Source organism: Chrysemys picta, chromosome 10 (assembly GCF_011386835.1).
Source record: "Chrysemys picta bellii isolate R12L10 chromosome 10, ASM1138683v2, whole genome shotgun sequence".
In the NCBI taxonomy this organism is placed as follows: domain Eukaryota; kingdom Metazoa; phylum Chordata; order Testudines; family Emydidae; genus Chrysemys; species Chrysemys picta.
In genome coordinates this window covers 49,439,561-49,456,266 of record NC_088800.1, presented here as the reverse complement: position 1 = coordinate 49,456,266, position 16,706 = coordinate 49,439,561, and the positions used below count along the sequence as shown (strand labels likewise).

At 43.0% G+C, this 16,706-nt stretch overlaps 2 protein-coding genes across 26 annotated transcripts in view; one reads left to right on the top strand and one right to left on the bottom strand.

The window, feature by feature from the left end:
- The window catches only part of IFT140 (intraflagellar transport 140), a 248,755-nt gene that overhangs the window by 70,448 nt on the left and 161,601 nt on the right, over nt 1-16,706 (bottom strand). For 17 of the 23 annotated variants that reach the window (XM_065558612.1, XM_065558607.1, XM_065558616.1 and 14 more), the window contains 2 exons: nt 15,507-15,740; nt 12,048-12,247 (listed from right to left, as the gene is read on the bottom strand). In XM_065558612.1, coding sequence (XP_065414684.1) covers nt 12,048-12,247; nt 15,507-15,740 — 434 coding nt within the window. Of the gene's footprint in view, nt 1-12,047; nt 12,248-14,216; nt 14,253-15,506; nt 15,741-16,706 lie in introns of all 23 variants that reach the window. The other 6 variants (XM_065558613.1, XM_065558618.1, XM_065558624.1 and 3 more) reach the window with 2 other exon arrangements.
- Nucleotides 1-16,706, top strand: part of TMEM204 (transmembrane protein 204) — an 82,025-nt gene that overhangs the window by 32,219 nt on the left and 33,100 nt on the right. For 2 of the 3 annotated variants that reach the window (XM_065558639.1, XM_005294400.5), the window contains one exon: nt 6,773-9,118. The exons of the other annotated variant lie outside the window; for it this stretch is intronic. In XM_065558639.1, coding sequence (XP_065414711.1) covers nt 6,773-7,017 — 245 coding nt within the window. In that variant the 3' untranslated portion in view covers nt 7,018-9,118. Of the gene's footprint in view, nt 1-6,772; nt 9,119-16,706 lie in introns of those variants that run through there. 3 annotated transcript variants of the gene reach the window in all.

Here is a 16,706-nt window from a genome sequence, read left to right as displayed (position 1 = left end):
TGATGTAAGTACCTTTCAGTTCACCCTAACAGGGTAGCCAAAGGGTCTTTTACCCTTGGCGAAATAGGGAAACTGCCTTTCTCTAGCATGCAAAGACTGTTCTGGCAGACTGGGCAAAGGAAATTAATTTGTGATTCAACGGCCATGACAGGCGGTTCAGCAACATGCTGGAGGGTACGGAGAGCATGACAAGGCATTGAAGATGTCCCGGTCACCACCTGCAGCTAAGGAAGTCCCCAGCCGTAACGATTCTTTGTGCCGCTGGAATCTGGCTTCTGTGGCAGAGAGAGTGGGACTGCCTCTGTGCAATGGCTTTCTCACTCAAAAATTTCCTGCACAGGTTTTCTCACAACTCTCATCCTATTAACATAATTTTATCAAACCTTATCATCATTAACATTATATCATTAATCCAAGTCCTGCGGCGATGGGGGCGTAGCAAAGTGACAGGTGGAAATGACCACTGGCAGTTGTAGCCACAATCCTGCACGTAGGCGACCTTGGGATTAGTGGCCATTCAGCTCCGTCCCCGGGGCAGCGAAAAAGTTCGTCAGCATCCTAGGCGACTGAGCAGTGCTTGCTAGGATAGTGATTATTGACAAACGTGATTATTGACACAACTAAATCAGTGTTGGGGCAAAAAAATAAATAAATAAAGGTGCATCAGGATTGGTTTGATGAGAACAACGAGAACATTTCCAAACTCCTAAGTGACATGCATAAAGCATTTATTGAATGGCAAAATGAATTTACTTCCATCTCAAAGAAAGATTAGTTTAAGTACCTATAGAACAAGGTCCAGTCTGAACTGAGGAGAATGCAGAGTGAATGGTGGGAGAGGAAAGCTGCAGAAGTTCAGCATTATGCAGATACAAAAAAGCAAAGGTGTTCTTTGACTCTCTCAAAGCAGTCTACAGACCATCTAAAACTGGCACAGCCCCCTTGAAGTCGGCAGATGGCACAACCCTCATCAAAGACGAGAAGGGAATTGTACAGAGATGGGCTGAGCACTTCAATAGTCTACTCAATAGACCATGCACAGTTGATCAGCGTGTCCTTAATCATTTACCCAAGAAACCCTCAACCTCCCTCCATCAGTTGAAGAAATTGTGAAAGCCATCAAACAACTGAACTCTGGCAAAGCCTCTGGAAAGGATGGTATTCCAGCAGAACTGTATAAAGTAGCAGGCCCCAAAGCCATCGAGGTGTTTCATGACATCTTGAGTAGCATCTGGGAGGAAGAAGAAATGCCACAAGACTTCAAAGATGTTATTACTGTATCACTGTTACAAAAGAAAGGCAGCAAAGCTGACTGCGGAAACTATAGAGGCATTGCTCTCCTCTGTACAGCAGTGAAAATACTACCTCACATTCTATTGAACAGATTCATTGCAAACTTATCTGAGGAGAATCTGCCAGAAGTGCAGTGTGGTTTCAGACCAGGTTGTAGTACTATGGACATGGTCTTTGTCATAAGGCAGGTCCAGGAAAAATGCTTAGAGCAGAACATGGACCTGTATGCAGTTTTCAGTGACTTGACCAAAGCTTTAGATACAGTCAACAGAAAGGGTCTATAGGCTATTCAGCATAAACTGGGCTGCCCAAGAAGATTCATATAAATCATCTGTCTGTTCCATGACCACATGACAGTGCAAGTGCTCACCAGTGGTGACTTTTCTGGTGTGTTTGAAATCTTGAATGGAGTGAAGTAAGGCTGCATATTTGCTCAACTTGTTCTTTGCTTGTGTTCTCAGCCATGCAACAAGGGACTTGGATCAGGGGATATACATCTGCTATCGACTCGATGGCTGCCTCTTTGATCTTCAAAGACTCAATGCTAAGACCAAGACACTGGAGAGACTTCTCGGCGAGGCACTTTTTGCAGATGACTTTGCCTTGATGGCTCATAGATATGATGACCTTCAGGTCATCGTTGATAGATTTTCTGAAGCATCCCAGATCTTTGGCCTCGCCATCAGTCTCAGGAAGACAGAGGTCTTGTTCCACCCAGCACCTCATTCCAATGCCCCAGTGCCAGCCATCTTCATCCAAGGCACACAGCTGAAAAATATGGATCAGTTCAAGTATTTGGGCAGTACCATCTCAAGTGATGGTTCCCTTGATAAGGAAATTTCCTCCAGAATTAGTAAAGCCAGCCGGCCCTTGGCAGACTCCGAACAAAAGTCCTTAACCAACACAACATTTGTCGCTCCATCAAATTGAAGATCTATAGTGCAGTGGTTCTAACATCTTTCCTGTATGGATCTGAAACGTGGACTCTTTATAGATGTCACATTAAACAGCTTGAGCAATTCACATGCATTCCCTCCACTCAATAATGAGCATTCGCTGGCAGGACAGAGTGACCAATATTAAGGTCTTTGAAAGAGCAAACACAACCAGCATTGAGGAAATATTACTGAGAGCACAACTTAAGGGGACCGGACACGTCATCAGAATGGAAGACCACCATCTTCCAAAACAGATCTGAGTCAGGGCAAAAGAAAGAAGGGTCGTCCATATAAGTGCTTCAAAGATTACTCCTGGGGGAATTCTGAGCTATTGCGTGCATAATTAATGACCTGTGCATATTTTTAAATTTTTGCGCAGAAAAAAAGCTTCTGCTGAAATGTTGCTTCAGTTCCGCCTTCTTCCCCACCAGAGGGCACTGTGGCGCAATAACAGTAGCAGCTTCCAGCAGAAAATAACTTCTGCAGTTCCACCTTTTGCCCACCAGAGGGAGCTGTGGCAACAGAACACAGCAGCAGCTCCCAGCCAGCTAGGAAAGAGAAAGAGCCTCCCTTCTTAGCAGCGCCTGTCAGGCCAGGTCAGGAGACAGGGGCTCTGGGGAGACAGAGAGCGTGGGGTGCTGGGGCGGGTGTCAGACAGGGGCTGATGGGGGGGGGAGGACAGACTGGGGCAGTTGCTGAATGGGAGTGGAGGCACAGGGCCACGGGGGGAGGGAGGTGCAGGGCCACATGGTGATGGGGAAGGGGTGCAGAGCTACATAGGGACAGGGGAGTGGCTAGGTGGGGGCACAGAAACACATGGAAATGGGGGAGGGTACAGAGCCACATAGGGACAGGGGAAGGGAATGCTGGGCCACATGGGGATGGGGGGAGTGGGTGTCTGAGTGGGGATGGAGAAACATGTGGAGGGGGGTGCAAGGACACATGGGGGCAGGGCTAGATGTGCCTGACTGAAGGGGAGAGGTTAGGGGTCAGCCAGGGTCTGCATGGAGGAAGCTCCCTAACAATCCCTCCCTACCCCCCAAAAAACCTGTTCCATACTTTTTCCATCCATACCCAACAACCCTCCAAGTTCACACTGAGGCTCCTTCCCAGCAATTTACTTCCCTCTCCCTCAGCTTCTCCATTACCCCTGACTCCCCCAAGCCTTTGCACTGCTTCTGAAGGGTGCGGGAAACACGGTTCTGTATTGTAGTTTAAATGAATTATTACTCAGAGTTCTGTATTAATATGCCAAGTAAGGAATCTATTTGTCAAAAAAATTTCCTGTATCTTTTTTGTTTTCTGTATTGTTACAAACATACTTGCAGACAGGTATTTTGAAATAAATGACCAAAAATAATTGAAACTGGTATGATTATATTGTGTTATTTTGATAAATAAAATATGCAGAATTTAAAAATATTGTGTGCAGAATTTTTAATTTTTGGCACAGAATTCCCCTAAGAGTAAAAGATAATCTGAAGAGCAGTCTCCAATGGGCTGGCATCAATCCCAAAGAACTTGAGCAAATGGCTCAGAATAGGACTCACTGGTGGTCTCTGACAAGATCAGCATGTAACAGGTTTGAGCAGAATCGACAAATTCATCTCCAGGCTGCACATGAAAAGTGCCACACAGCTGCATCATCAAACATCATAAATACAGATTTCCCATGCCCTCAGTGTGGCCGGGTTGCATCAGGGTTCGGACTTCGGAGTCATATGCATAGCCATAGAGGAGAACTGTGACAATATTGTAATTGTCAGCGATGGACTACCAACAGCAGGGTCTACATGAGGTAGTTACAGTGCAACATTGCAATTCACACCCCCATAGTTTACAAGGTGTTGTAAGTTAAAAGTGGAGGTGAGCAGAGAATTTCATAGAAGCGATTGTGAAAGGACAGAAAACAAGGACAAACTGCGGCTGCCCCACCTAGAAGCAGATCGACTTGAAAGAATACCTTTTTAAAAGCTCTAGAAAAAATATGGGGCCAAATCCATGCTCTATATAACTATATAACTGACTTCAGTGGAGTTGCACCAGAGATAAATTAGTGTCTGAAACTCTTCAATGAAAAGAAAACTTATTTGCACAGTGAAAACCTTAACAGCTGTTGCCCGCTACTTTCTAACACTGGGAGATATACTCCCAACTAGTGCTCCCTGTGAGGGATCTGTATCTAGTGATGGCATCTCCAATCACTTCTAGGATGACTTTATATACAATAGAAAGGCAAACCTTCTGTGATAACACTGTTTCCAAGCAATGCTGCTAATGCAGAAAGATAGCGTGCAGACACTGGAAACTTAGGAAAGACTGGCTCATGCATGACTTTTCCTTGCCCATGAACTTAGTGAGATAGTATCTGTAGATCCCTCTTTGGCTGTTTATTGACCTTTGTTTATTTCAGTCTTCCTCCATTATGGGGTCCTTTTGTCCATGTTAATTTCTTCTGTTATAGTGGTGGTTAAGGAAGTGTTTGAGAGAAGAGGAAGCTGTGTTTTACTTAGTAAGCAAGACATATTTGCCTCTTTGTATAAGTTCTTGTCAAACTAATTTGATCTACAAATTACCTCTCTTAAAAGTTGGTAACTAGCTTTAAATGGGAGGAGAGGAAGGGAAGCATAGAGGGCTGTAAAGCAATTTTGCATTATTGATGCATCCTTCAGGAAGGGCAGTCTTGTTAACACACATGAGACTGGGAGCCACAAGATTTGAGTCCTATCCTTTACTCTACACTACAGATTTCCTGTATGATTAGATAAATCACTTCACCTGTCAGTTTCCTCAGTTTGAAATGGGAAGAATATTATTTACTACTTATGGTGCCTCACAGGAGGTGTGGTGAGAATTTCACTCTTTACTGTTTGTAAAGCACTTTGAGATCTTTGAAAGAAAAGCACTAGAGAAGTGCAGTGTTATTATTACACTTACATCACCAGTCTTTGAGTGATTTTACCATTGTCTTTTAAGTTATTAGGTGACTACCACTACCACTTATGTTGGCAAAACTTATGTCACTCAGGGGTGTGAACAAAACACTGCCTGATTGATATAAGTTTTGCAAGCATAAGCACTCATGTGCACAGCACTATGTTGGCGGGACAGTTTCTCCTTCTGACATAGCTACCACTGCTCATTTAGGTGTTTTTATTATGTCGACAGGAGCGCTCTCTCCCATCGGCATAGAGCAGCTACACGAGCAATCTTACAGCATTGATACAGCTGTGCCACTTTAAGTTTGCTAGTGTAGACATAGCCAAAGACTTTGCTTTGGTTGTCACTGGTGCTGGACCTTGCTCTCCCTCGATTTTCCTCCCTCCCGGCTTTTAACCTGAAAACATTTTTTTCAAAAGTTTAATTACCACCATGATGGTGGGGTCCCCCATAGTCTTATATTCTCCATCTCCCTTTCTCTACAGTATATTTTTATTCTTTCTATTATGTACCTTCTCTACCTACTTATAGTTTATATGGGTGGTTTGTTTTAAATACTTTTAAAGATGTATTTCTGAATTAATGTAGTTTTCTCAATGATGGAAGTTGCTTTATACATATTTTTAATCAATATACCAACTTGCTGCACTGCAGGAAGAGTAGGAAAGGCGGCATGAAAAATCATAGGCCTTTGTCACCAATAGTATCAATGAGATACAAGTACTAAAAAGCATACAAAAGAGGATTGGTGGGGCACAGGATATTTTAAATCAGCATGGAAAGAAATAGGCCTGATGTGGAGGGGGCAATCCAGGTACCCACTCTTTTGGTCAAGATATACAATGAGGTTCTGACCATATGGATGTTAAAGAATCTATGGCACACATAGGCACTGACACCATGGGTGTTCCAGGGCTGGAGCACCCACATTAAAAAATACGGTGGGTGCTGAGCACCCACCAGCATCCAGTGCCCCACCTCCCCACGGTGCCTCCCGCCCACCAGCGGCCCCTCCGATCAGCACCTTCCCTTCTCTCCCACTGCCTCCCACCCACTGCAGATCAGCTGTTCCGTGCCGTGCAGGAAATACTGGGGAAGGAGGGGGGAGGAGCGAGGGCCGGGCATGCTCAGGGGAGGGGGCAGAACGGGGCAGGAAGAGGCAGGGTGGGGGTAGAGGCTTGGGGGAAGTGGTGGAGCAGGGGCGGGGCCTGTGGCAGAGCTGGGGTGTCAAGCACCCACCACCACATTAGAAAGGCAGCGCCTCTGATGGCACATTTAATAAGTTTAGAAGGGTTATCTCCAGAAACCTGGCCAAATCAAGCTTGAATATTACATTCCATTTTCCTAAATTTTTCTTGTAGTTTCATCTGGATAATTTATCTTTTTCTGTCCTTATACTGTCCTAAACTGTTGTATAGTGTTTCTATTCTCTGCTAGAAACCTCCTGGGTTTCACTCCAGAGAGGCTGCATGTTTTTGGGTAAAGTGATCCCTGTGTATAATTTCTGAAGCAGTGTGGGATCCTTTGGGGTGAAATGTGCTAGAGAAATTCAAGAGAAGTACCCATTTTGAAAAAGTGTCTCTCTCTCACTCTGCTTGCAGGTTTTGTTCTGGTCATTGGATTGGTAACTTTCTACCGTATAGGGCCCTACACCAACCTGTCCTGGTCTTGCTACCTGAACATTGGGGCCTGCCTCCTGGCCACACTGGCAGCCGCCATCCTCATATGGAACATCCTTCACAGGCGGGAGGACTGCATGGCGCCTCGGGTCATTGTCATTAGCCGCACCCTGACTGCTCACTTCCGCAGGGGGCTGGAGAATGACTATGTTGAGTCACCATGCTGAGAGCATGTGCTTGAAAAGGGAGAGTCCTCTGAGGAGACTTGCATTGGAATTGTTTTCTATAAGTATACACTGTAATTTAAAACTAAGTGTTGAAGGACATCACAAAGCTCACTTCTTTTGTAAAGAGGCCCTCAATTATTATTTGGATGGGCTCCATCTATCTATCTATATGTATAATACACATAATTTATATATATATATATATATATATATATATATATATATATATATATATATATATATATATATATATATATATATATATATATATTATACATCACCCCTCTTCCTCTACTGTACAATGGAAAAATATTAGGTTGTCAGCACAAGCATCCCGATAGAACTTTACAGCCATATGCCAGGAGTTTTCAACTGTGGCAGAGACAGAGTGAGTGTGGTCAGGGTACTGAAAGTGGGAAAAGGGCAACCTACTACTTTAAATTCTTCCCTTATTTTGAATGAAGTTATCCTGCTCCCTAATAATAATGCAACAAGCTCAAGGGCTCAGCTGTGTTCAGAAGCCTCCTTTGGACCCAATAGATAAACAGTCTGACAGAGCAGGAAATTTGTCATGGGTGTCAAAATTTACAAAAGCATAGTTTGGGCTTAGGTAATGTTTCCTTTAAGGTGAGCCTGACCTATCCAATTTTTAGGAACATCTAATTTGGCTGTAACATTTCTTCCACACTGAAGCATGGAACACAATCTATAACCCCAGAAACAAGTAATATAATTCTAGCCATTTGTAAATTATAGGAGTGTAAAAAAATTAGTGTGTGTGTTTTCAGACACTGTTTTGTCCTTAAAAACAGAGGCTTTGGGAGTGTTTAAGTTAATTTTGCAGGCAGCTAGAGGTGCCATTAACATTGAAAGAGAGGTACACAGCTAAAACTTCCTACCCACTGGGCTGAAAGTGCACTCCATTGTTTACACTGTGGGTTAATAGCTATGGGAAAAGGTTTTACCATGACCTGCCCATACCCCCAAATATACTATTAACTTATTTTGTCAGAAATGGCTACTATGAATGAATATACTAAATTCTCTTTTCCCACAAAGTGCGCAGACTTGGCATGCAATTTTCAAACTTGGGTGCCTAAGTCAGCATGTTCATTCTGCACATACTGGCACACTGGCACCTAAAGCAGATACTTGGGAGCATAATTACCTCACAAATGCAAATCAGAGCACCCAAATTTGAGAACTGGGCATTTAAGAATTGATACTTGCAGGTCAGACCCCTCAGTGCCAAATAAATTGGTGGGACCTGAAAGTATTCAGCACCTTGCAAGATCAGACCTCTAGTACATAAGTGTGATGCTATACAGCATGATGGCTCATGTCAACAATGTGCATGTAGTATCAGGCAGCAAACCAGCAAGCCAAAAAGTACACTGCAGAAGTCCCTAAATACAAGAGTTAGAAAAGGACAAGCAGCAATGAGAAATGTTTTTAAAACTTCCAGTATAAGATGTTACCTTGATCATACTCACTGATAAGACTGAATGACTATGAGCTGCGAACGTTATAAAATCTCTCTCTGAGGCTGTTATGCTGCTCCCAGCTGAATTCTCTGCTTTTCATCTTTGTCACTGTCTCCTTTATATTTTGCTTCACTTTGTTAAAAAGTGGTCATCAAGTGGCTCTTGAGTTCTATTCTGCCCCCAAATTCTCACGTAATAAGGAATGCAGCCCCAGTTGCCACTCTGCACGATGCCCAAAATCAGTAGCTTGATGCTCTAGAACCAAGGACTTCTAGAATTCAGCCCCCCACAATACATTGCTCTAGAGAGCAGAGTTCTATAAAGCTGATAATTTTTTTCTTATACCAGTTTATAAAAACCAACGGAAGTTTGTTTCCATTTCCCTGACTTATTTTACAGAAAAGCAAGGTATTTTCTAAAAATAATTGTGCTATAATTACAGTTTTTAAAAATAAAGTATTGGAATATTTAAGACATATTATTTCAGCTAATATTGCAATATCTATATTATGATATGTATATTAAAATTTAAAAGTCACCTATGTGGTCAGTAACATTGTAATACTTGGTATTACGGTGTTTATTTTAAATGTATAAATAAAGTGGTGAATGTTCAATTCCCTTTAGATTATGTATTTTGTATTTGAATGGCAAATAATAAGATCAATCATTATCAATCATGTTTTATCTGTTTAACAAAAGAGAATCCACATGGTCAGAATGTTTTATTTGCAAATCTGTCCTTGAAAAGTGATGGCTATCCTTTGTAACATTTGAAAACTAATTATTTTCATCAGAGGTGCACTGTGATAACAAGTGACAAGGTGTGTGTTTACCCCAGACATCTGAATCCATCAGGTGCATTGAAAGGCCCAAGGCCAGAGGCCAAGTGTTTTCAACAGACCAAGAAGTGTAGATGTTTAGTTAAGTCCTGACTTGTGCAGCTGTACAATATGCCTGAACAACTGCATCATTCAGCACACATTAATATTTTCATAATGTCCATTTTGTAATGAATCATGATTCAGGTTAGATGTATTCAACATACCATAATATTATCTACATATAGTAGGAAGGGAGCCTGAGACATAAGCCCTTGTATCCAAGACCTGGTGTGAGGCCTGAACAAAAGTAGTGGTCAAGCTTTGCTGATATAGAGCATAGTAGCAAAGTTAGCAGAGGTCAGGCTCTGCCTGACAGGACCTGGCAAGAACAGGGCTGGTATTGCAAAAAACACACACATTCCTAAAAAGGCTAGGCACAGGACACTCACACAAACACATTCCAAAAGTATGGTACCAGAACAACCCGACAGTCAATATGGTACAAACACTCCCCCACCCCCCCAAAGATAACAAGAACACATTGACCTCTCTTAAAGATAAGGTCAGGATGACAGTGTGATGAATAGAGATGTTTTGATTGAGCCAACATATACAAGGTAATGGGTGGTAACAAGCCACATGAGGGGGCAGTAACTAACTATGTCAGAGGGGCAATATGTAACTTGTTTGTATCGGTGTATAAAATGGAGTCTCAGAGAGTGTGTCTTTAGCTGGCCTAGGGGACAGTGGAAAGTCCCACCACTAATAATATATGGAGATATACCTCTCTCATAGAACTGGAAGGGACCTTGAAAGGTCATTGAGTCCAGTCCCCTGCCTTCACTAGCAGGACCAAGTACTGTCCCTGAAATTTTTTTTTTTTTTTTTTTTTTTGCCCCAGATCCCTAAATGGCCCCTCAAGGATTGAACTCACAACCCTGGGGTTTAGCAGGCCAATGTTCAAACCACTGAGCTATCCCTCCCCCCTAACTGAGCTAGTCCATTGCAACAGGCATATGTGTGTTAGTGTACCTATAACCATTGAGCCAGGGCATTAGGACCATGCTTTGTTGATAAAAAAACTCACTGAGTGCCTTCATAACTTAACAGTGACACGGGTTGGGTCACAGAAACCCGCTTGGGGCTGCCAACTGATGTGCCAAGACTACTTCTGCCCCTGCTTTCCCTGCCCTCTCAGCTTGGGACTCCAGCACCCTCTCTTGTTGAGCCAGACATGCCAGTCTGCTCCAACACAGACCCAGGGTCTGAACCACATGCCCCAAAGCTGCAGACTTAACTGAAAGCAACTTAAGAAGTGTTCCTGTCTTTAACACTCAGATGCCCAACTCCCAATGGGGTCCAAACCCCAAATAAATCCGTTTTACCCTGTATAAAGCTTATCTCTGATAGAGAGATATGCACAGCTGCTTGCCCCATCCACCCAGGTATTAATACATACTCTGGGTTAATTAATAAGTAAAAAGTGATTTTATTAAATACAGAAAGTAGGATTTAAATGGTTCCAAGTAGTAACAGACAGAAAAAAGTGAATTGTGAACAAGTCTATGTCTATGTCTAATACAGTAATAAAACTGAATACAGATAAAATCTCACCCTCAGAGATGTTTCAATAAGTTTCTTTCACAGACTGGAAGCCTTCCTAGTCTGGGCACAATCCTTTCCCTGGTATAGCCCTTGTTCCAGCTAGGAGATTTCTCATGATGGCCGCCCCCTTTGTTCTGTTCCACCCACTTATATAGCTTTCGCACCAGGCTGGAATCTTTTGTCTCTCTGGTCCCCCCCCCCCCTTCTAAATGGAAAGACACCAGGTTAAAGATGGATTCCATTCAGATGACATGATCGCGTCACTGTAAAACTTCGTTACCCACTTGCCAGCACACACCTATACAGGAAGACTTACAAGTAAAACAGAGCCATTTACAGACAATTGTCCTGGTTAATGGGAGCCATCAAGATTCTAAACCACCATTAATGGCCCACACTGCATAATTAAAATAGGCCCTCAGCATTATATTTCATATTTCTAGTTTCAGATACAAGAGTGATACATTTATACAAATAGGATGACCACACTCAGTAGATTATAAGCTTTGTAATGATACCTTACAAGAGACCTTTTGCATGAAGCATATTCCAGTTACATTATATTCATACTCATTAGCATATTTTCATAAAATCATATAGCGTGCAATGTCACAAACGGATCTTGTGGTCATTAGGCAGTTTGCTTGATGTCTGCTGTGCCAGCTATCTATGCAGAGCTGGGTCAGCACACAGAGAGAACACACACGCAGTCAACATCTGACAACACTACCAATTAATAGCATTAAAATTAACATGAGCATGGGTACGAAGATGAGATGTCCAATATCATACAGTCATAGAAGTTCATTTGACTGCTGCTGACCATGCCAGGTACATCCCATCTGCTGTACTGCTAGATGCACTAGGTATGTCCTGACATTTCATTGTTCTCAGTGGATGACACCACCACGACAGGTATAGTACAAGACCAGCAAAGAAAAAGTTAATATAATACCTAAAGGGTAAAGGTTTCAGCTTGTTTAGGATGACAGAGTGTGAATGAGAGCAAAGAGAAGGAGGAAAAATTAAAGAAGTCTAAAGGGAACAAAACTTCATATGACTCAAGTGAAAATAAATCCCACCACTAAATGAGTCATTACAAATATTTAGATCCCACCTTTTGATGAGTTTGATGGATTTGAAGGCCTCATCCATGTCCCCAATTGTTAGACAGAAGCTGAAGTTCAGCATAGCTTCACGGGTAGTTTTGTCACACTCTTCCAGACCAATGAAATCTCTCATGGGCCTTTTGGCAACCATTTGTGAGAGTTGTACTGAGCCAGATTCCACTTGTGCTTCTTTCTCGGCTTCTCCTGGCTGAAAGGAAAACTACCATCACTCAGGTGCCAAGCAGGCTTCAACACACTCCCTTGACCTACAGATACAGATTTCTACAAGATTTTAACCATATGACTACTTGAAGTCAATGACAAAACTCTCTTAAACTTAAATGGGAGGAGGGTCAAACTCTTACAGTTGTCAGAATAATTAATACTATACTACTTTTCAAAGTGCCTTTGAATATAGGAAGGAGTGTTTCTAAAAATTACTAAAGCACATAAGTCATGAGGCTCAACATTTGTATTTCATCAGTTAGAGATAATAGATTTGTACAGTATCCCAGAAGGAGCAGGAGTAACTATTACAGTTAAGGTTGCATTATAGTTTCTATAATAACCCCTACATTTCTAAACCTTTCAGGCTGAAAGTTTCTATGACTGGTCTCTGCCCAATGGTGAATTTATTTTTTAAGTTAACTATCCAGAACCTCTTATTTTTTACTCCTGTATTCCCATTATTAGTACTCAGATTCACAACCATATTCCACAAAAATGGCAACTTTGGAGTCCCCGGAGCCTCAGTAAGATCTAAATTACAACTCCACTCAGAGCCACCACAGGGCAATTTAACTATTCTTCTGAACAAAACAAGAGATATCCCTTTGTTGTGTCACCAGCACCAAATAGTCTCTTTAGGCTTTAAGAATTAACTTTTCACAAGCCAAACACAATGAAACAACTTGGTCTGAGCCACCGTGGATGCGGAACCATCCTCATTCTAACTAATTTAGGCAGTCTATTCAAGCCATTTTCACTGCCAGATAAGTGTAGGAAAAAGCCATATGTTAATATTTAAGGGAGTTAATCTAAAAACTATGCCAGAGCACATTTAAAGCCACATATTAATGAATAAAACACCTGAAGTATTAGCCAGACTAAGTAATGAAAACCACAGTGCAAATGAGTGTTAGATACAATTTGGGGAATTCCTGGTTCAGGAGAGGCAAAGACATTGTTAGGTCGACTTACAGTCACCATAGTAATTACTAAGGTGGTTCATGTCCACACTACTCTCCTTCTGTCGGTGGGGTGCGCGTCCTCACCAGAAGCACTTCTACTTAAGAGGGGCAGTGTGGGGGGCTGAGAGCCCAGACTCTCAACTCTGCCCAGCTGAACCCCCACCACCCACGGGCTCTCCGTGGGGAGCCAGGAGCCTCGGTGCAGCTAGGCTCCCTGCAGAGAACCGGGACCCCGCAGAGTGGGCAGTACCCAGGATCCCTGCAGCGAGTGGGGAGTCGGGTGGGTGCAGTCTGACTTAGAACAGGGATCTGGGTTGGGACCACCCTCCCAGCAGGGAGCCAGGCGGGCACAGCCTGGCTCAGAGCGGGGACACTGGGGGGCAGCCTGGCTGTAAGTGGAGCAGGCACAGCCCAGGGGGGCAGCCCAGCTCAGAGCAGGGAGCCTGGGCAGTAGCACGTCTGGGAGCGGCGAGCCAAGAGTCCAGGGGGAAGCTGGGCTCCAGCTGGAGCCCCGCCACCTTCCCCGGGGTGACAGCCCAAGCTGTGAGTCGGGCTTTCTTGTGAATTTCACGGCTCCAGCATGGAGTAAGCAAGTAACCTGCAGGGTCTACACAGACACAGTTGCCCTAACTACACCAACATAAGCCCTATGCCTTTCATGGAGGTGGTGTTATTATGGCGATGTAGCAGGGCACTTACATAGGTGGGATCAAGACTATAGTCTGGACCCTGACATAATTTGGTCGATGTAAGCTGCCTTATGTCGACCTAACTCTGTAGTGTAGACCAGATCTAAGACAGGTTTGTTGTGTCAAATGGACTTTTCCATGTTTAAAATAGTCACAAGACTAGGATATGTTTACTGTGTCAGTAAATAAATAACAAGTAATTCAGCCTTTAAAAGAAATGTACTGATTGAAAAAAAATGGAGGGGGAAAAGAGGTAGATAAATGAAGACTGTGGAAGGGGGCAGTTATAGATACTTACAACAGGCTTATAGACACATCCTCTCCGAAACAACAACTAATGGCAGCAAAAATCAATACAGAAGGAGAAAGAGAGAGGTAAAAATTAAAGTAAAATATAAACATAGAGCATGAAGAAAAACATGCATAAGGTGGAATTGGAACGTAGCAGCTCTTTTTTTCCATCTTGCAATTTATGGAAAGGGAAAACAAAATTAGATGTAATCCAGATAAAAGCCAGTTCTGCTTGGAAAGGTTATTGTATTCTATTTATTAGAAACAGGTTTGGGTTGCAAAGTTCTGGCTCTAAATTCCCCAAAGTTTGAGACAATCCAGATATAGGTTTCTTGTGTAGTCTCTTTTCTTAAGAGATTAGGAGCTAACCACAAAGTTTGGATCCACATTCAAACTTATCAAAAGTTACAGGCAGGACCGGCTCCAGGCACCAGCTTACCAAACAGGTGCTTGGGGCGGCCACACCAGAGAGGGGCGGCACATCTGGCTCTTCGGCGGCAATTTGGCAGTGGGTCCCTCACTCCCGCTCGGAGCGAAGGACCTCCTGCTGAAGTGCCGCAGATCGCGACTTTTTTGTTTGTTTGTTTGTTTTTTGTTTTGTGGGGGGGTGGGGGTGGCTGCTTGGGGCGGCAAAAACCCTGGAGCCGGCCCTGGTTACAGGGTGGTTGAGTGTAACTTGCACCAATTAGGCATTCAATGGTAGTGGAAGATGAGTGTAACTTATACCCATTTGGTATTTAGTGGGGACTAAATTCAGTCCTGATGTAAGTAGGTTGCAGCTCCTATTGAAGTTAATAGGAACTGCACCTATTTATGCCAGAGTTAAATTTTACACCCAAGAGTATCAGGGATGGTGCAGACATAAATAAAAGTAGAAACGGGATTATTTTACCTCTTGTTAGTTGGTTTTCCTGATAACTGCTCCATCTCTTTAGCTTGTATATCACTCACCTTTTGCACACCCATGGAATGCCAGATTAGTTCAATTTACATTACATTGTCAATACATCCATTTTATTACTACCTTTGGGTATGACCATACTGTGATAAAAGACCCAAGGACTCGGGCTCACAAGGCTAAGGCTGCAGGCTTCAAGAACCTGCAAAGGGGGAGGGTCTCAGAGCCCAGGCTCCAGCCTGAGCCTGAATATCTACAATGCAATTTTTAGTCTTGCAGCCTGAGCCCCGTGAGCCTGAGTCAACTGACCTGAGCTCTGAGATTTCGGGTCACAGTTTTTTTTATTGCAGTATAGAAATATCCTTTGTCACAACTTTCATTGGCGCTGCACCTACTTACTCCAAGCTCCATTTGGCTGTATCTGGCCTCAAGTGCAAAGAAAGGTGTCAGCATGTGGTTGTGGCAGAAGTAGAAAAGGATGTCCTCTTTGTGATCTCTCACCTTTTTTGCAAAGTAATAATGTGGCACCTCGATGCCCAGAAGAGCCTGGTAGGTTGAAGGCAACGGGAAGCTGTCCTGAAGCAAAAGGCCATGCTCTTCAGTACTGAAGAATGATATAATTAAAACATCCGGCTGGAAGGGGAAATAAAATATTGTTTTGTTTTTATTTTCCATTTTCAATTGGCAGAGTCTTCACTTGAACAAAAACACCACACAAACACCTGCTGGTGAGGGCAGAGCAACAGGCTTCCTCCCTACAGTAAGTGGCCAGCAAGTCATTCTACACTTTAAACTATGTTTGCATTGGGCCAGTCATCTCTGCCTCTCAGGAACCAGCCTACCCATCCCTGAAGAGGGAAGTCCCAATAGCACACTCCTGCTCCAGAAGTCTCTGTTTTAAAGACCCAACATAGGCATAAAGAAACACTCACAACTGCTTTTAAGTTATTTTTAATCCAGCATCATTCCTAGTGCCATTTTAAAAGCTCAAAGTGTTTCACTACAGACATTCTTTTCTAAGGGTATGTCTACACAGCCGACATTAAAAAGCTGCCACTTTAATGTGGCTGTGTTGTCACGGCTCCAGCTCTCCCAGTGCTATAATAAAACCATCTCCACGAGGGGAATAGCTACCTGCATAATCTACACTGCCACTTTACAGTGTTGAAACTTGCATTGCTCAGCGGGGTGTTTTTTCAAGCGTAGACAAGTTTTTCAGTGTTGACAAGGCCTAAGGCTTTAGTTGTCATTCAGCAACCAAAACATAGATGCCTACTATTTAACCTTCTGTGTGCATAACAATATCCCTGGAGGTCAGTAACCCTCCCTGTAGGTTTGAAGAACAATATTTGTTAGTTTACTATTGCTGCTCAGCAGTAGCAGGAGCTCACAGACTGTTTTGGGTTATCACACCAATATCAGAGTTATTTGCTAATTCAGCAAAGCACTTAAGCACACACTTAACTTGAAGCATCTAGTCCCAACTGAAGTCAGTGGAACCACTCACACGTTTAATATTAAACACAAGTTTAAGTGCTTTACTGAATAGAGGGTCTCAAACTAAATATTATTTGACCCTTTTCTGCTTCTTTATGTTTA